Source organism: Silurus meridionalis, chromosome 5 (genome assembly GCF_014805685.1).
Source record: "Silurus meridionalis isolate SWU-2019-XX chromosome 5, ASM1480568v1, whole genome shotgun sequence".
Classification (NCBI taxonomy): domain Eukaryota; kingdom Metazoa; phylum Chordata; class Actinopteri; order Siluriformes; family Siluridae; genus Silurus; species Silurus meridionalis.
In genome coordinates this window covers 26,518,107-26,539,021 of record NC_060888.1, presented here as the reverse complement: position 1 = coordinate 26,539,021, position 20,915 = coordinate 26,518,107, and the positions used below count along the sequence as shown (strand labels likewise).

At 40.3% G+C, this 20,915-nt stretch overlaps 2 protein-coding genes across 7 annotated transcripts in view; both read right to left on the bottom strand.

The window, feature by feature from the left end:
• The window catches only part of btbd10a (BTB (POZ) domain containing 10a), a 34,125-nt gene extending 16,662 nt beyond the window's left edge, over nucleotides 1-17,463 (bottom strand). For 2 of the 6 annotated variants that reach the window (XR_006925783.1, XM_046848836.1), the window contains exons 1-6: nucleotides 10,483-11,054; nucleotides 6,871-7,061; nucleotides 5,802-6,048; nucleotides 4,330-4,432; nucleotides 2,668-2,788; nucleotides 367-564 (exon numbers count right to left, since the gene is read on the bottom strand). Coding sequence is in view for 5 of the 6 variants with exons in the window: in XM_046848836.1 (XP_046704792.1) it covers nucleotides 367-564; nucleotides 2,668-2,788; nucleotides 4,330-4,432; nucleotides 5,802-6,048; nucleotides 6,871-7,061; nucleotides 10,483-10,622 (1,000 nt within the window). In the remaining variant the exon portion in view is untranslated. Of the gene's footprint in view, nucleotides 1-366; nucleotides 565-2,667; nucleotides 2,789-4,329; nucleotides 4,433-5,801; nucleotides 6,049-6,870; nucleotides 7,062-10,482; nucleotides 11,056-13,834; nucleotides 14,028-17,308 lie in introns of those variants that run through there. The other 4 variants (XM_046848840.1, XM_046848839.1, XM_046848841.1 and 1 more) reach the window with 4 other exon arrangements.
• A 397-nt stretch (nucleotides 17,464-17,860) lies between these two features.
• pth1a (parathyroid hormone 1a) lies at nucleotides 17,861-20,710 on the bottom strand. The gene is made up of 3 exons (XM_046850034.1): nucleotides 20,514-20,710; nucleotides 20,279-20,391; nucleotides 17,861-18,777 (listed from the first exon to the last, which is right to left on the bottom strand). Exons 2-3 carry the CDS (start codon nucleotides 20,368-20,370, stop codon nucleotides 18,561-18,563), a joined length of 309 nt encoding a protein of 102 aa, XP_046705990.1. The 5' UTR covers nucleotides 20,371-20,391; nucleotides 20,514-20,710; the 3' UTR covers nucleotides 17,861-18,560.
• Between the last annotated feature and the right edge of the window lie 205 nt (nucleotides 20,711-20,915).

Genomic DNA, 20,915 nt, shown 5'->3' with positions numbered 1-20,915 from the left:
TACAATCGATATAATCACATGGTTAGAACTGAGCCGCCGATCCCTGGAGACAATTCTGTCGAACAATCAGCTCTGGAGGAAACAGACAAAGACGGATAAAGCAGAGGAACCTCGTTCATACAGCAACAGCTCCAAACTTCAGGCTGACGACATGGTTACAAGAAATAAAGTCGGAATTGCACAAAGATTTAGTTTTTTACGTGGAAGTAACGGGCTTCCATACAACACGGAAGACGCTGCAGAATGAAAAATGGAGGGACAGAGAGAAAATGATATAATCAGAATAATCGTTAGAATAAAATAAAAACGAGGCGACTTTCACACATGACCCCCCCGCCCTATGAGATGAGGCAATAAGATACTGACTCTGGGAATATTCCTCGCCCATCTGAGGAGGATACTCTTCGTCCCAGTCCACCACGTCGTCATCGGTAAGCACCACCACGTGACACTCCCTCTCGCCGCTCTGAGCGCTGGCCACCATCAGCGGCAGCACCATCTCCTCCAGGTACGACTCGAACTGCCTCCGTGCGCCGTCGTTCGACAGCTCGTGCATCAGGGCGCCTGAAGGAAAAATAAACATCAGAAACATCGATTGTGTGTTATTCCTCCTACACCACAACAATTTAGATTTGCTCACTTTATAGAAACACGTTTTTGTTATACACTATACGGACAAACGATCGTGGACTCCTGATAACAAAATTGTTATTTGCTTCTGAACATTCCATAATCTCCACTCTGGAAGATGTTCCACAAGGTGAGAAGAGGAGACCTGGTGTGCAGTCAGTTTTCACATTCATCATGTTCAACAGGGTTTAAAGATCTATATAGCAGGAAATCTTCCACACCTTCCAACCCATATAAAGCAGATCCTGATGGAGTTGGCTTTGTGCACAGGGGTATTGTCATGCTGGAACAGGTTTGAGCCTCAGAGTTCACAAGAAGGCAAAATCTCATGCTTCTGCGTTCAACTACGTCCCGTGCAAATTGTGTCTCAAACTTTGTGGTAACAGTTTGAAGAAGAACCACATATGGCTGGGAAAGTCAGGTGTCCCGAAACTTTTGTCTGTATAGTGTAATTAGCTCATTTAGAACCTTCACTGTTAACTCATCGAATAATTTAGTAATTTGCATATTGGATGTGATTGGTTCAGGGCAGATAAGTAAATAGTTTGACATCACAACTAGAAGTTGACCGAAAAAAGTACAAAATCATGAAATTGTGCTAAATGAAATTAATATGAATATATTAACTGTAATAATAAATATAGTATAAATCATAAATTACTATAAATGAATATAACGCTCTCCGTGCAGTGCACAGTCTCACGTGTAAAAACAAACATCATGTGGTGTCAGCGATTCCCTCTAGAGGCTGCTCTTGTAATGGCAGTGGACCATTTCAGCCGCTCCGGCAACAGACGCAACCCGGAAAAACTATCGGTATGGATTTTTGGCCACAGCCGATAGTTCCAGCAACCAACTATCTAACCAACCACGTTGATTAATCGGCAAAGCGAGCTTTAATCACGACCCCATTCATAACTTCTCATGAACAGAAATATTTAGAGTCTCAGTGTCGGATTTCAGGACGCAGACATATTTTAGGCTCACGATCCGATACCCTGGGTTAGTATTCGTCTCATACGAGGAAAAAAAAAAATGTGGATCGTATATCAACAGGAGAGGAATGAATTCAATCCTGTAAGAAATTGTGGGGTTCAGGAACTGCAATTATTGATATTATAAATATGATACATTATAAATAGCATTATTTATAGCAAGACAACAGAGGCGATTTCCTCAAAGTCAGATTCTTTTTTCTTCCGACAGAACCACTGCGGTGTTCGTTAACTGATTATATTATGATTATAAGACGAAGAATTTCCTTATTGCTAAATCCGAACCTAAAGGAGGATTTAACCAAATCATCCGCATCCGGTTTATGCAAAACGGCGAAACGTTTCTCGCAATCCTGTGATTTCTCTGAAATATTACCACTTTAATCTCATATTGCTACAGCTACATTCTCGTAATTCCGACTTAAATCTAAAAATATTTGTTATATTTTCGTGAGTTTGACTTCTTTCTCTAAATATAACGACTTTATTTTCATAATCTTAGATTTTCCTGACTCCTTTCCGAACACAAATATCTTTTCCATCTGTTCCAAGAACGGATTCATTTATTTTTCCTCCCTCTTATATCCGATCCATGTTTTAGTTTTTTTCTCATAACTAAATAAAACAACCTGCAGGGTTTATTTCTATGTTTTTTAAAGTGATCCGCGACGCAAAAAGTCGTACTGCGTTTAACCGGAACACATCCACTGGATGGTTTTGCTTAGAAAAGCTACATTTCGGACGGATCGGCGTCTGAATGCTGAATCCCTGATACGTTAAGAGGAACAACAGAGTAAATTAAGAGCGAGATGATGAACAGATCGATGGGCGCCGTGCCTGCTGAGGCGCATGACGAGAGCACTCCAGAAACTACTGACCTATTTCTGTTCTCTTTAGGATTCATCTCACACACACACACACACACACACACACACACACACACACACACACACACACACACACGCTGCATTAATGAGTGCCCCTCTTTTCCGTCTTTTTCTTTTTTGAAGAAGAAGAAGAAACATTGGTACTGAATACTCACTCAGATCTCTGCACTTGATGGTGCTGTAATCAAAGGAGATGCAGAGGTAGTCACATGCCTCCCTCAGCTCGGGAATAGAGATCCCATCGGGGCAGCGGATTATCCCCGATTTGTAATAATCCTGCCAGCAGAGAGAGAGAGAGAGAGAGAGAGGGAGGTGCAGAAAGAAGACAAACGGGCAGCCATTACTGCAGCAGCTCTACACACACACAAGCAAAACAAAAACCTCCGCCAGCTACGAGCCCACTGACCGACACGTATATTTGACTCGCGCTGAACGATGCGGTCCACACAACAGCAGCTCAAACAGCTATTGCGTGTCTCTCCGAGCGAACGAGTGATGCATCCGGGGTTTTTAATCCTTCGATGCTGGGAATCGCTCTGCGATGGTGTTTACGCCGTTGTGCAAAGGATCTCATAATACTGCTGTTGTTTATTTATAAAAAAAAAAAAAAAGGAAAGAACGGCAAAATCCTAATGACTTCGGCCTCGAGCGGGTTTACGAACCAAACAGTAGAACGCAAGAAATCGGTGAACCTCTCTCTCTTTTTCTTTCTCTCTCCCTCCCTTCATCTCTCTCTCCCTCCCTTCATCTCTCTCTCCCTCCAGACCAACTGCAGGCACACACATGCACACGGTGGAGAACAGAAATAAATCCAGCGCTATCAAAGAGACTAGAAGTCATGTACAATTGATGACATCGTTCCGTTTAAGATCTGCGTCTTGAATATCACCTCGAATGGTTCCAATCCTTCTTCGCTTCCGAATTTCACAACGTCAGCGTATACGGAAGGAGCAAAACAAAAAAATCGTTCGCTCGTCTGTTTGCGAACGAAGCTGCTCTCTCTGTTCTCTCAAATTTGGAGGCACTCATTTGTATCGGATACGTTTCGTAGCGTGCAATTTACTCTTCGCTAGAGTAACTAGGAGATCCAAACCTGTTCCAGTATGGCAATGCACCTGTGCACAAAGCAAGACTATGAAGATAATGGGTCGGAGTGGAAGATCTGTTGTGGGATGAATTTTTAATGCTGACTGCACCCCAGGCCTTCTCACCTCACATACATGAAATCTCCACCAAATCTAATGCAACATCTTCCCAGAACATTTGTGTGTCCACAAACTTTTGTTTGTATAATGTATCGCCACAAGCACATCAATTTTCATGCAGCATCCAATTTCATCGTCTTATTATTATTATTATTATTATTATTATTATTATTATTGGATCGTTACAAAGGTCCGGTTTCATTTTGAAATTAAAATCTAGTGGAGAATTAAAGAAGGGTGGAGGTTATTATAAAAGCAAATGTCGATTAAGTGTGGAATCGTGTATAGCGTTTGCGTAAAATGCTCACTTCTATTGCACACGTTATTTTGTTGGAAAGGAAAAAAAAAAGAGCGGAAGTTGAACAGAGAGGACGTGCGAGTGATTTAAACCAACATTAACAATCTGAAGACTGAGTGAAAACCGAGCTGCTGGAATGTTCTGTGCTGAACCGCCCTTTTTATTTATTTATTTATTTATTTAATGCCACTGCGGCCGTCACGAAAACTGCAGTTTCATTCCAAACTTAATCAATACGCTCTAAATGCAGCTTGGAGTCTGATATTTAAACCCTGTGCGGAGTAAAGGAGGAGTAAAGGAGGAGTCACGCTCACCAGGATGGCCCGGAACACCGTGGAGCTGATGCCCTCGGCCACTTCGTACTCGCCCTTCTCATTGGGCCGGGTGAAGTTGTACTCCCTTCCGGCTCCGAACATCCTGCACACACACACACACACACACTTAAAATCATCACCTGGGAGAAGGTTTACACCTTAACGGTGTTATAAAATAATCCAAGACAGAAATGCAGCAAGTATTTCGTTTCTTATGAACCTTTTTTACGCTTGTTGGTTGGATCCTGGTCTCACTTACACTATAGCAGCTATAAAAAGCCATTTCCTTACTAGCATCTGAATATTTCTCCCTCTTAAACCACTGCTGAGACAAATCGCTGTGACTCCATGGAGGAACTGCAGACTCATTTTCTAAATGCTACCTAAACCATATAGTGTATATTTAAATATAATCATTAACATACAATACTATGCAAAAGTCTTAGACCACCATTAGATTCGTTGCGTCAGCAATGGTATAATGACCATATATAATTACTTCTCTTTAGTGGAATACAAACCAAAAAAAATACCAGACATATTTGTATGCAGTAGAAGTCGACCGATTAATCAGCACCGATGGTTGATCGCAAAAATCCGAACCGGATAGTTTTTCCGCCTTTCAGTCTGCTGTCATTACGAGAGCGGCCTCTAGAGGCGAGTCACTGCTACGACATGCTGTTTCTTTTTATGCGTGCTGCATGGAGAGCACTATATTTATTATTTATTAATGATATTTATTAGTTAATATATTCACACGTTTTTAATGATTCTGGACAGGATTAGAAATTAGTTTATCAGAGGAACAGCGCATGTAGAACGGGAGGCGAGATTGAGATGGTTTGGACATGTGTAGAGGAGGGACATGGGGTATATCAGTAGGAGAATGCTGAGGATGGAGACACCAGGAAGGAGGAAAAGAGGAAGACCAATAAGGAGGTTTATGGATGTGGTGAGGGAAGACATGCACGTAGTTGGGTTTAAAGAGGTAGATGTAGAGGACAGGGGGGGGTTTGGAGACTAATGATCCGCTGTGGCGCCCCCTAATGGGAGAAGCCGAGAGAAGCAGAAGAAGAGTAATAGGAGTTCAGTACTGTTTTACATGGACGCGCTATGCTTGTTTATTTATCCTATATATATTCAAAAAATTCAGGTTGATTAATCGGTTATCGGCAAATACGATCCAAACTCGCTACCGGTATCGGAAAAATCCACTATCGCTCAACCTCTAATGTATAAATAAATGTATCCAAACATACACACACATACAGTTAGGGTACAATTAGATATGTTGTTTCAGCAATGGTATAATGACTATATAGAATTATTTCTCAGTCTCTCTAGTCAAATACAACCTGCTGTTGTGTTCTGCAACTGCATGTATGCATGTATGTATGTATGTACTACATATACCACATGAGAACTTGATTCACAGTCAAACAGAAATCATAAACTCGTATATGAAGCCTGACCTGCCGAGCATGGTGTTGGGCTGAGCCGTAAAGACCGCGGGGTCGACCACGAAGTGCGTGTTATCCACAATGAGGGTCACCCTCTCCGACGTCCTCACGCTCCGAGAGCCCTCCTTCACGTTCTCATACACGTAGATCATATCGGAGCCGTGAGGTTTACTGTGGGAATCTGTGCAGAAAGAACCGGAAACTTTCTGAGGCCGGGGACTCGCTGATCTCAACCACGATCCCGCTTCCCGCTCTCGCTCTAGAGGGACAAGAGAAGACAAATTAGTGTGTGAGTGTGTGTGTGTGTGTAAAACGTGGAAATGGACAATTTGAGAAAAAAAAGATTATATATTTTACATTTACGGCAGATTCCCTTATCCAGAGTGACTTACATTTATTTTATTGATACAAACTGAGCATGCTATGGGGTTAAGGGCCTTGCGTAGGGGCCCAGAAATAGCAGCTTGGTGTGGCTGGGATTTGAACTCATGACCTTCAAATCCAAAGCCTTACCCACAAGATATTTACAAAATACACGCTGCATGACGTCTGCAGTCGTACCACATCGCCGTAACACGTACGGAAGGAGTCTCCAGTATCAGACTGCTCCTGTGCACAAAGCACAGCTCCATGAAGATCTACTTTACATTGTTTGGACTGGAAGATCTCCTGCTATAGAGCTTAAACCCTATTAAACATGATGTTTATGAGCTCGACTCAGGTCTCCCCATCTCACCTACATCAGTACCTACTAAAGCCCATGTGGATGAATGAAATCTCAGAAATCTACACTAAAATCTCGTAAAACATCTACCCAGAAGAGTGGATGTTATTTTAAGAGCAAATAGAGACCAAATGTTGGCTGAGATGTTTAAAAAAGAAGCACATACCAATCTTATGGCCAGGTGTCCACTAACTGTCTATATAGTGTACCTCCTAGAATACTATTATTATTAGTTATTAATAATGGATACTTATGATGATCTGCTTTAGTAGATCTTAACATAGAAAACGCTCAAGGGAAAGAAAAAAAAGGAGGCACGACTGCGTTGGTTGTACGTGCATGAAGCTGGGTTCTCACCGCTGAGCTGCTGACGTGTAGGTGAGGTGACGTTCCTGATGCAGGGCGTGAGCTGGCCCTCAGCCCGTTCGTGAGAGGAATCCCTGGAGCGGTCTCCAGAGCGACGCCTCTCCCTGCAGTGCTCGGCCCCGTGCACGCTCATCCTCGCCACCTCGCTGTGCAGATGAGAGCCTCGCAGCCGACTGCTGCTGCTGCGGGTAAAACCCACACACACACACACACACACACACACACAGGAGAACATCCGAAACATCACTTTGAAGCCTGCATGACTTATACATATAGCAATGCGAAGAAATCCTTTTAGCAGAATGAAAGCTTCTGAAATATTTCAGCGCTAGTTCAATTCACTAATCCGATTGGTTGAAAAGTTGAGGGAGGTTTTCACACAATGGTGGCGACTCCCACATAAAAAAGGTCATTAACATAGAAGTAAAACTTTACCTCTGGATTTCTCTAAATTATCTCTATGGACCAAACGTTTTCAGAAACCTGAGCACAAGATCATTATTGACAAGTATCTCATTAAATCCAGGGTTATTTGTATCATATATATCGAATCCGGCAGTATATCACATAAATGTCCCCATAAACCACATAGTCTGTTAAAATGTGTTTTACACACACACACAAACGCCCTTGATCTCTGAAAGAAAAGTATGCGAAGGTGCGACAAAATGGTGAACCATCAGCAAGTCACGTCTAGAGAAAAAGAGAGAGAGTGAATGAGAGAAGGAGAGCGAGAGAAAGAGTGAGAGAAGGAGAGAAAGAGCGATAACGGGTTCCTGAAAGCAACCACACCTTGTTCGCAAAGCACGCATCCTTTTAATAAAAAGTGCCTCCATCTTCAGGGACCGCATCACCCGATATGATGACTCTTAAGAAATAAAGCCTTCGGGATGAGACGGATGGTGTTAGCACTGTGGTTTGAGCTCAGGACATTTCTCCTTCGTCATCCTCACACGTACGCTATAGTTTCTTTCCTGAGCCTGCTGCAAAACCGAAGCGCTCCCAGGACAGGGTGTGATTGGTCCACTGGGTAAATAAGTGATGAATAAGCTGAAATACGGTGTGTGTAAGAGTTGACAATCTTGTTCAGTGAAGATGGATTCCTGGGATTTCAGTTTCCTCTCCGGGCAAACGTTACCTAACACGTTACTGCGAAGTAGCGGATAGAAACTCGCCTCAAAATGGCAAAATATACAAATTAGGTGCAAATCAGCTTTAGACCCTGGGCAAGTCAGTGCGAAAAACAAACAACAAAAACAAACACACACACACACACATATTTCATTAACAGAAACTGTAAGCCAAAACTGTAATTAATCTTACGGGGTTTTCCCGACCACTGGGGACTGGGGACGCTCATTAGGGACAAACTTACAACTATAAGAAACAAATTTATTCTTTATTACCGCATTATCTCTGTAAAACTGCTTTGAGACAATGTCCATTGTTAAAGGTGCTCTACAAATTAAAATTGGAAAAAAATGTATTATAATTTGTCAAGTATCATATGAGATTCGGTGGTATCATCAAGTATCGTATCCAACCGTATCGTCAAGTATCGTATCGTATCCGGCGGTATTGTCAAGTACCATATCAGATCCACCGGTCTCGTCAAGTATCGTATCAGAACCGGCGGTATCATCAAGTATCGTATCCGGCAGTATAGGCAAGTATCGTATCCGGCGGTATCATCAAGTATTGTATCCGCCGGTATCGTCAAGTATCGTATCCGGCGGTATCGCCAAGTATCGTATCGGATCCGCCGGTATGGTCATGTATCGTATCAGATTCAGTTGTAGCAGCAATTATTGTACTCAGTGGTACTTCAGTTGTCAAGTATTGGATTCAGTCCTACTGTCAAGTATCGTATCGGATGCAGTGGTATCGACAAGTATTCAATTGGGTAAAGTCGTATCGTACCAGGTTCAGTGGTACTGCACGCCATCAGATTAGTGGATTCATCAAGTATAGTATCGGATCAAGTGGTTATCACCAAGTACTGTATCATATTAGATTGAATGGTATTGTAGTGCACCGTATTGAATTAGAATCAGCGGTGTTGTATCACTCAGTGGTATCATCGATTACTGCATCATATTTAGTGTTTTCGCCAAGTATCGTTTTATCAAGTATCTTATCCTATTAGAAATGTAATATCATTTTGTGATGAACTTGGGTGTATCATCGAGTATCATACTGATTCAGATTGTATTCTATTGTCACGTATACCATTAGAATCTGAGGTACTGTTTCAGATTCGCTAGTATTATCACGCATAGTTCCGCTGAAGATTCTGCAGTATTCTCAAATATCAGATAAAGTGGCAACAAGTATCGTATCATATCAGATTCAGAGGCATCATCAAGTTCCGCATCATATTCTGTGGAATCGTCAAGTATCAGATTCAGGGGCTATCATCGAATATCCTCCCATCATCGCAAATGGTATCGTATCAGATTCAAATGTATTAGAAAAGTATCGTATAATTTCCTGAAGAAAAACAAAATCGTATCACGTATTCAGAGGTAATAATTCAGAGGTAACAAGTCAGAGGTAATAATTGCCCTGCCGTGGCAGATTCAGCCTACCGTTAATTACAACGCTGCGTTCTCCTTCACGACCTCTGATTCACCGCATTACGTTTATCTACAAAAGGAATCAAAAATGTTTCAAACGTTCTTTATAGATTTTACGTGACAAATTCTGGCCGTTTTATGTGACGGAAAACTAGTGTCCTCTTGTTTTTTTCCGACCCCTTATAACGTTTTAATACCAGCTTTGAACACAAGGACTTGTTTTACGCTTGGTTTAATCCCATTCCCGTGTGAACTTGACGGAACAGGACAGACCTGACGGGGACGGTTCACACTTAAAAGCGTTGCATGAATTATTTAAAAGCACTTCCAGCTTACTTACTCTCCGACGCATGAATTCTTTTCTCTTTAAAACAATATTTGTATTGAAAGTTAATGAATATTAGGGGGGAGGAGCACTTTTATTTACATTAAGGAGGAGGAAATTCTATAAATAAATCATAGAAAATATAGCAATATTCCTCTTTTTTTTTTTTAAGAAATCAGTATCTTTCCATTTACTGAGAAAATACGTATTTTATTTGTATGTTTTACTATAAAAGAAAGAAAAATAAACCCTTGAACAAACGACACGCACAAAAAGGTCTTGTGCTGTCGGGACACCTCGGCGACCCTGGCTGTCTGATGAACATACGAATCTGCTGTGAGATCGGACATCAGATGCTTCACTCTGCCTCCATTGTTCCCCTTCCCACGAGGTGTGAAAACTCACACACACACACACACACTCCTGATTTTCTGCTCGCACCTATAACACTAAAAGCATCAGGTAATATCCAGTGAAAGCGGCTCCATATGCTTCAAACATAAAATTTTATTAATCAATTAATTAATTAATGAATTACATCCCAGATTATTCACTTGACCTTCAAACCAGGTATCTGGGGGTGCCATTATTTATTTTACAACCCCTTATTTCTTTACTTCTTTCCTTGTAAGTGTGTGTGTGAAGAGGTTTACAGCAGAAAACAGTCCTTTGTTCATCCTGAAAGCTGAAATGGGACCTTACCGGCGTTGCGTCTCTCGCGTCTCGGTGAAGACAAAGCAGCGCGGCAGGATGTGCGTGATGTGCGGGATGCACGCGCAAAGCAGCACGTGAGCGCCTTCACCGCACGCAGGCTTTCGGCACGACTCCGCATCCTCGGGCATTCCTCTCCGACTCCAACTCCAGCATCATTCCCAGCGGGGGTTTTCTTTCTTTCTCTCTGTCTTTCTTTCTTTGTCTGCCTGTTTTTATTTGTTCTTGCTCAGTCAATGCGAGTCATTCACGAGAGGAGGAGGAGGAGGAGGAGGAGGAGGAGAAAGGAGAAAGAGACAGACATATAGACACACAGAGAGAGAGAGAGAGAGAGAGAGAGAGAGAGAGAGAGAGAGAGAGCGAGAGAAAGAGAGGCATGAATGGCTGCTCGGTGCCTTGCTGACGTTGCACACGCGCTATGAGGCAAAAAGCATAAAGGAAAAAAAAAGAAAGGGACCGGAAACAAAGCACGCGCCACCGAGCAGCGACGCGTGATTCGCTCGCCAGGAGAATCGAATCTTTAAACGGTTCTTTATGAATCGACTCCTTTTATTATTTATTTTTCTGTTTTTTTTTTTTTTTTTATCAAGCCAATCGGATGTTGAAAGGGGCGTGAGGAGCCCAGGGTGTGGCAGGGCTTTATCATGGATTCCTAGCTGGCTGATTTCCCACTATGAAAACAGCACAATATGCATAATGAGCATCTTACTTTCGATCAAACACTTTTAATTGGCTGGGGTCTTGATGATTGACAGGTAAGACAGCGTAGGCCCCACCCACCCTGGTAGCATAGCTAAATGGAAAAACCTTCATCACACCCATTCACTTACACATCATGGATCTCAATCTGTCCAGTTAGGGAGCACAAATGATCGGTTCCACCATGCTTTGGTGACAGCAGGTACACTGAAGAGGCAACAGCAAGACCAAGACCTTGTGTAAGGAAGAACATGAAAAGCATTTCCAGAGCCCTGTAAAGATTCCTCCTGGAGGCTACTGGTGTTCATATTTCTGACCGAACTTTCCTACTCCATATGGGTGGCACAAGGGCACGACATTGTCTAGTGCAGCTTGACTGGTATTTGCCATTGGCACCCCGTCTTCTTCACACTGACCGTATCTGACAGACGTTAAAGTATCTGGAGCCTGGAGCAACATCACTTTCCCCTGACCTGAACCCAATTATAAACCTCAGACAATATGTATCGGAGAATCTAAAGCCACCAAGCTGCACCAGAGACTGTTGAGGGACTCAATGATGCCCTGATCCAGGTCTGGGAGATGGACGCAATCACTGATTGAGATCCGATGTGTAAAACCACGATTTCAGCTACGTAGGACTTAATGACAAAGTGTAGAGACTCTTCATTATCAACGTGGCATGCAGGACATCAATCATTGAGGACTAGATGTCCACATGATAAAAAAATATAAATGTATGAAATGACTATAACGAGGAGTCATGACAGCTGAGCCAAGTAATCCTGATTTGTAATCACCCAGTGCACCACCCATTGATAAGTTACTATGGCAACCAGTAGTACAAAGGCTTGTTGGCAACTTTGTAATATGCGACTTGCAGCATGTGAACGAAGCATTTAACGACAATGACAAGCGACAACTCAGCTTTATGCAAATAGCAGTAAAGCGACAAAAATCTAAACCGCTGGTTCAAAAGGATTCCTTCACCAGACCACTGTTGCTTCAATGTTAGAAGCTCAGCGTTGTATGTAATTGTAGCTAGAGTTCGACCTGTATGAGTTTTTATTTGCCGATATTTTAAAAATCAGGGCAGTGGATAGTGGATAATGGCAATTATTTTTTTGGCTGGACTGTTGGCCCGTTTTTTTTCTTTTTTCAACTTTTTAAAAGCTCACAAATCTATTAGTAATAATTGCGACAGGTGTAAATGCTGCTTGCCGAATACAGGATACTGCCACCTGCTGGTATGGGAGAGCTCTGTTTTCTCACGTGAGCATAAAACGTACATGCACGGCTTGGTGCATCAGATACACCTGACTAATAATCAGCCTAATGTGCAGCACAATCGGTCGATGGCGATTATTAAAAAATGACAAAAAACAGTCTGATTAATCGGTCCACTTTTAATTGCAGCATCACAATTCCCCTTTGTGCTAGTTCAAGTCTCTTAGTTCCATGCAAAGTGAGCTCCATGAAGACAAGGTCATTGGTGTGAAGGTTGAAATGGATGAACTCTTTTGTCTAGAAAACTAGAATCTCCTCACAACTTCCAACATCAGTGTTTGATCTCAACAATGCTCTTGTAGCTGAATAAACACAAACCCCTACAGCCACGCCCCAAAATCTAGTAGATTATCCCAGAAGAGTGGGATATATTTGTACAGCGAACGCAAGTAGAATAAATACAGAAAGAGACGTACAAAGATGTGGGGGGGTAAAAATCAGTGGTGCACAAGTGCTTCAGATGAATGAAGGTGAACTATAACCACCTCCAAAGTGTAACCTTATAGATGTTTAATGATTTACTGTGTCGGTGAGAGAGTTCAAATGAATCGACTCAGTGAACTGATTCAAAAGAATGATCCAAATGTATGTGTGGTAGCGGACGCTTGAGGTCAGTGATGGATAAATAAAAAAAATAAATAAATAAATAAAAATCTCTGGATGAATATGTGTGTGTGTGTGTGTGTGTGTGTGTGTGTGTGTGTGTGTGTGTGGGATGAAGAAATAATAAAAGGCAGGCGATTTGACAGACAAATGAAGTGTTATATCTTTGTAGTATTTTAAAATGTGAAGTGAGGCGAGACATTGCTCTCACACACACACACACACACACACACACACACACACACACACACTGGTAGGCAACTGTGACTAAAAATAGCCTGGCTAGTAATAGCTCTATTCTTAATTTGGAGTGACGGAAATGAAAACGGCTTTGCGTTTGCCCTCCGTCTGTAACGTTCTAAACAGACAGGGTTCCTCAATAGTTCATCTCCAGAAGAAAGAGACAGAAAAAAAATTCAAATACAAATATTTCATTCAAATCCAAAAAGCACATTGCATCTAGTTCCTCTACAGGTTTCTCCCTCATACACTATATGGACAAACATACTGAGACACCAGACTTTTCGAGCCATGTGTGGTTCCTCACCAAACCTTTACCACAAACTTGGAGGCACACCATTGTATAGGACATCTTTTTTTCATTAAAAGAAGCGGAAACGGAGACTAAATGTGGAATAAGATGTCCATAAAGCACATCCAGGAGATGTGACTGCTCCTGAAGGTACAGCTGCTGGTGGATGAACATGTTGCGAGTTGTTTGTGAGATCCGAGTGAAGAAATTTCCTCGCCTTACCTCGAGTGTCTGAAAACACGGCGAGGTCTCGAGCTTGATCTCTGCTCGCAGTTTTCAGTGTCGCTCGAGTTGCTGTCATAAGCAATCGCTCGTGCAGCCATGTCTTTCCAAATCCCACGGTTTCGCCGAAACGGACCGGTCTGCCACTCTCATGCCCTGTCCAACGAGAGAAAACCCGAAATGTACCCAACAACTGTAATAAAAATCATATCACCTATTTAGAAAAGAAAAGAAAAGGTGCGTTATACTTTTCACATACTTTTAAAGGACCAGCTATGTTACAGCACTCCTGGAGCACAGATGGTTAAGGGCCTTTCGTAGGGGCCCCAAGAGTGGAAATAGCTTAGGGATACCGGAGCTTGAACCCCCAACCTCCCGATCAGTAACACAGAGGCTTAACCACTAAGCTATTAAGTTCTTCTAGATCTGATCTCTTTATAACTATTGATTTATGGATTGTTAGCTAGTTAGTAACATCCTGTGCATATTAATGGAAACAAATTCAGTAAATTATCTATGAATTTTTTTAATAAAGTGGATTCCGCATAATATTTTCATGATCAGATCCATGAGGTTCATATGAAGAAACTCAGAAACCATGAAGATTGATTTGGATTCAAATAGTTCTTGATTCAGATTCAAATAGTTCTTGATTCAGATTCAAATAGTTCTTGATTCAGATTCAAATAGTTTTTGATTCAGATTAAATTAGTTTTTGATTCGGATTCAAATAGTTTTTGATTCAGATTCAAATAGTTTTTGATTCGGATTCAAATCGTTCTGGATTCGGATTCAAATCATTTTTGATTCAGATTCAAATCGTTCTTGATTCAGATTCAAATAGTTCTGCTTCACTAGCTCAGGGCTTTAACTGACAGTCTCCATCAGTGTTCATTTAATAACCTCAACAATGATGAAGCTGTAATGTATGGTCAGATGTCTAGACCATCTCGCACAAGGACCGATTTACTGATTTAAACGAGGGGTGAAACGTACAAAAAAATAAATAAATAAAAATATTCACAGTTCGGTACAGACCGGTCGGTTAAATTTAGTTACAGTCAAGGAGGGAAAAAAATGCAAAACAAAACTTTGTGTTGTTGTTTTTTTAATAATGCAGTTTTTATTTGTTTATTTGTTTTATGCAGTTGTATCATTATTAGTATTTGTGAAAAAAACGTAAAAAATTTTACATTTTAAATAAAATGCATGCTTGGATAAATAATATATAAAATAATATTTTCTAATATTTTTTAAAAACAAATTAAGATATAAAAATAAAATAGAATAAATAAAATTAATGCAAGACACTTATTATATTGATTAAATTGAGTAATGGATTAAATAAATGGAATAATTAAATTAAACAACTGAATTTTCAATTCTGATTGGTCAGGAGGTGTGGAGGTAGAATTACATCAACACCGACCGAGAAACAGAGAGATGGATGGATGGATGGATGGATGGATGGATGGATGGACAAACTCCTCGTACCACTGTGTGTCGCACGTGCGCATCGAACTACAGGTGCATCTCAATAAATTAGAATATCATTAAAAAGTTGATTTATTAAATAATTAATTGAGCAATTCAATACAGAAAGTGAAACTGGTATATTATATAGATTCATCACACACACACACACACACACACACACACACACACACACACACACAGAGATATATTTCAAGTGTTTATTTCTTTTTATTTTGATGATTTTGGCTCACAGCTTTTCATTTGGAAATCAAGGTCCAAGAATCTGGAAGAAGAAGAGAGGAGAGGCACAGAATCCAAGCTGCTTGATGTCCAGTGTAAAGTTTGCAGAGTCAGTGGTGGTTTGAGGAGTCGTGTCATATGCTGGTGTTGGTCCACTGTGTTTTATCAAGTCCAAGGTCTGCACAGCCGTCTACCTGGAAGTTTCAGAGCACTTCATACTTCCCTCTGCTGACCAGCTTTATGGAGATGCTGATTTTCTGCCCACGCTGCCAAAAGCACCATAAGTAGGTTGGATGACCATGGTGTTGGTGTGCTTGACTGGTCAGCAAACTCACCAGACCTGAACCCCACAGAGAATCTCTGGCGTATTGTCAAGAAGAACATGAGAAACAAGAGACTAAAAAATGCTGATGAGCTGAAGGCCACTGTCAAAGAAACCTGGGCTTCCATACCACCTTAGCAGTGCCACAGTCTGATCGCCTCCATGCCACGGTCTGATCGCCTCCATGCCACAGTCTGATCGCCTCCATGCCACGGTCTGATTGCCTCCATGCCACAGTCTGATCGCCTCCATGCCACGAACTGATCATGTCAAAGTCTGATCGCCTCCATGCCACAGTCTGATCATGCCACAGTCTGATCATGCCACAGTCTGATCATGTCACAGTCTGATCGCATCCATGCCACAGTCTGATCGCATCCATGCCACAGTCTGATCATGTCACAGTCTGATCGCATCCATGCCACAGTCTGATCATGTCACAGTCTGATAGCCTCCATGCCACAGTCTGATCATGTCACAGTCTGATCGCCTCCATGCCACAGTCTGATCATGTCACAGTCTGATCGCCTCCATGCCACAGTCTGATCGCCTCCATGCCACAGTCTGATCATGTCACAGTCTGATCGCCTCCATGCCACAGTCTGATCATGTCACAGTCTGATCGCCTCCATGCCACAGTCTGATCATGCCAGTCTGATCGCCTCCATGCCACAGTCTGATCATGCCACAGTCTGATCGCCTTCATGCCACAGTCTGATCATGCCACAGTCTGATCACCTCCATGCCACAGTCTGATTGAGGCAGTAATTAAAGCAAAAGGAGCCCCGACCAAGTATTGAGTAGAGATACAGTAAATGAACAGACTTTTCAGATTGGTCTTATGAAGTATTCTGATTTTTTTTTTTTTGTGAATTGGTGGGTTTTGTTAAATGTGAGTCTGTGTGATGAAACTATTTAATATTTATACAGATTCAGTTTCACTTTTTGTATTGAAATCACTAAAATACTGTTTAATAATATTCTAATTTTATTGAGATGCACCTGTAATTACAGGAAACTAACAAGCATAAACACTGAACCTCGTCCCTCCTCATCCCTCCATCATTCATTCATTCATTCATTTTTATTCCCTCCATCATCCTCATGCTGACTGCACACATCCTCACATCCTCACCTGTGCACTGCAGAGTGCAGGAGTGCAACTATAAACAGTTAAAAACTCCCATTTGGGTGGAAAATGAGATATAAGTGGAGTAAAACACCTTAGAGATGTTAAAATAATAATAAAGTTGTTTGTTTGATGACTTACTTAAATCCATAAATAATTAAACACTCCGGCACGCGCTATTCGTTATTATAAAACGTTTATAATATACAGGAAGCCTCGATACCTAGCATACCTAGCATAGCTTAGCTTAGCATAGCGTCAACGAAATAACGTAACATAATAATTATTAATTTTATAAACATCTCACCAGTCAGAGCTTCGGATAGACTTTTTTTTCACCGCCCTCCGGAGTTTAATTTCGGTCTCAGACTCAAGAGTCGGATGAAAAAGGCTAATCTGCTGCTAACGCTAATGTAAATCCTCCATGAACATGGAGGCCCCCGGGTCGGGTCTCAAAAAGCACGTCGATCCCTTATGCACGCGCCAATTCAAGGGCGAGAAATGGCTGCTTAGGGACCCTATCGAGTTCACTTGACGTCCAATTGACAAGAGGTCGTCTTGTCAGAGTGCGCATGCGTAAACTGGCTCTGCATTCAATTTACCAATGTTGGGAATTGAAGCCTTTACAAGTTTAAAACAATAAATAAATAAAAAATTAAATTCAATAAAAATAAATAAATAAATAAAATTATAAACATATATATATATATATATATATATATATATATATATATATATATATATATATATATATATAGATATATATATATATATATATATATATATATAGATATATAATATTCTATATATATTTTTTTTTTTTTTTTTTAGTATCATAAACTTACATCTATGAAAAGTGTGGAAACACCTCATCTTTTGTTTTTTTCAGACACATGAACAGGAAATGACTAGAAGAAAGTTGTATGGACAGATGAGTCCAAATGTGACATTTATGTCTCTAACAGAAGAACTTGTGTAAGCTGGAGAACAGGAGAGAAGATGTGATCAGACTCCCTCACTCCCACAGTCAAACATGGAGGTGGAAGCTTAATAATTTGGAGTTATTTTGGAGCAGGGAAAAGAAAGGAACCAACATTGCAACCGTTCTATACTTCAATATTATGTAATTCCATCTGGACTGCAGCTCATTGGAACCAACTTTACTGTACGACAAGACAATGAGCCGAAGCGAGAAACATGTCTCAGCTCTGTAAGTGTTATTTATTAAGTAAACAGTCATATATAGAAATATACAAAATATAGAATTTCTTGTTTTCTATCCCATAATATTTCTTTAAAAAATTATAATTTGGTCCTACTCTGCAATATTGTTGGTTTCAGTAAACATGAATTCATCTTAATAAAATTAAATAAAAAAGTGCTTCCTCTTAGTTTTTTTCTCTAAAATATATAAATCCCATAAAATACACTTGTATATAACATTTATAACAAGCAGAAATACTGAAAATTCCATCAATTGATATAAATACATAAATATATAAATAGAAAAAAAAATAAATATTGATATTTTCAGGGTGAATGAGTGAAGCATCCACGCATCACTGCGTCTCCATCACGTCTAAATTTGCTGTGTTGGTCCTAACAGCCTGGGAGAGCGAGTGCCACCGTGTGATGCGCTCGTCGCCGATTCTCCCATCATGCAACGGGGCGGTGTGTATGTCCTGCATGTGCTCCTGCAGCCAGTCCTGCCTCTGCTGGATGTGTTTGTGCAGGCCGACGCTGTGCATCAGCTGGACCTCACTGACGGACCTCCGGCTGTTTGGAGAACATCAGAGAACACGATAAGAGCGTTGAGAGCGTGATAACCGAGCGCCCTTGGTGTGTAATATCAGAGAACACAATATCCAATGACGTTATCAGGAAAATTACACAACAATGTGTTTTTCAGGTGCTGAGCAACTGCGTGGTTTATTGAGGTCACGAGTTTCCAAATTAACGTGATGCGAGAACTCAGGAACCACACGCTTGTATGAAATAGGATCGAATCGAGTTTTTCATCTAGTCGTGCATTGAATATCTCAACACAGAGGCTGTTGTGGAACACGAAGCTATCATGAGACTTTAAATCTCTGAAGAAATAACATGAGACATGGTGCGAATCCCAAAAACCCAACAGCTTCATTCTCTTTTAGCAGGAAATCAAAATGCAACCTACAAGTGCAATGATATTGTTTCTAATGATAACTATTGTAAAAAAAATCTTTTAGTCTCTAATCATTCAATATTGCCAAAAAAATAAAGATTGACCAGCTTCTAAAATCTATATTTACACCTTATTAAGGATTAAAAGATTATCTCAAATTAACAGTACATAAATATTTGATGATCCAAAAACAATCAAACCCAAAGGCAGCACATTTATGAGCCCCTATATTTATTTACGTTTTATATATATATATATATATATATATATATATATATATATATATATATATATATATATATATATAGACATTCGGGAACACCCTTATCCTGAGCGTCTAACAAAGCTGTTGTTGCTATGAATTAAGGGCCTTGCTCAAGGGCCCAGGATTGGCAGCTTGCCAGTGTTGGGATCTGAACTCACAACCTTTCGAACAGAAGTCCAACATTTTTTCATTTCTCTGAGTTTTGGTGTATAATAAAGAAGCTAGATAGATAGATAGATAGATAGATAGATAGATAGATAGATAGATAGATAGATAGATAGATAGATAGATAGATAGATAGATAGATAGATAGACACATACATACATTTAAATAGATAGATAGATAGATAGATAGATAGATAGATAGATAGATAGATAGATAGATAGATAGATAGATAGATATTAATTGGAATAATTAATTAATGTATGTATTACTTAAAAAATAATACATAAATTAATTAATTATTCCAATTTATGATAAACACAGATAGAATGAGGGATCACAGAGACTAACAGAAAAAAAGAGAGAAAGAGACAAAGACAGATAGAGAGACAGATGAGAGTTAGAGAAGGAGACAGACAGGCAGAAAGAGAGAGGAAGACAGAGAGGAAGAGAAAGAGAGAGTGATATACAGACAGACAGAAATATATATTCTTCTTGTATATAGTTTTATAGACAGACAGACAGATAGACAGATAGATAGATAGATAGATAGATAGATAGATAGATAGATAGATAGATAGATAGATAGATAGATAGATAAAATCTGATTAAAGTTCCTATTTTATTAAAAGGTAAACAAAACTTTGGATGGAAATATCTGTGAGCTTTATGAGACATCACTAACCTCAGTGGTCTGCAGTCTGTCCTCATGCTGTAGTACAGAAAACACACACACACAAACACCAGCGTTTTATCCAAACTTCTGATGGAGACCATTGTTTGGATTTTTCTTTAAACCTGTAAAGTACACACAAAGTTTAGACTCAATTTCAGTTTACTACAAGGAGAAAGAATCTCAGTAGATATTATAATAAGTTTTTTTTCTGTATCGTAATTATTTATTATAATATTTTACTCACGTGTTGTGGTATAGTCCTGTTTCTGCTGTGTGTGTGAGTGAGTGAGTGTGTGTGTGTGTGTGTGTGTGTGTGTGTGTGTGAGTGAGTGTGTGTGTTAGAGAGAGGGAGAGAGAGAAGCAGGTATCAGCACTAAAACAGAGTCCTGCTCCTTTTATAGTCGCTCCTGCATTGATGCGCGTCTTCATGATTGAGCGACGTTTTTTTATATATATATAATAGTGCGCATGCGCAAAGCCCGTCGCACACGCACGCAGCAAACACGACGGTCTGGCTTTCGTCACGTTTCCGTCACTCGAATATTGGGCTTTAAATCTGAACTTCAAACTCGGTCTGAATGAAGGATAGATAGATAGATAGATAGATAGATAGATAGATAGATAGATAGATAGATAGATAGATAGA

Bases quoted from the DNA above. Each gene is read 5' to 3' on its own strand.
- pth1a (XM_046850034.1), bottom strand. From the start codon at position 20,370: ATGGTCTCCATCAGAAGTTTGGATAAAACGCTGGTGTTTGTGTGTGTG. The intron at 18,778-20,278 runs GTTAGTGATGTC...TTCTCCAAACAG, and splicing joins ACAGACTGCAGACCACTGAG to CCGGAGGTCCGTCAGTGAGG.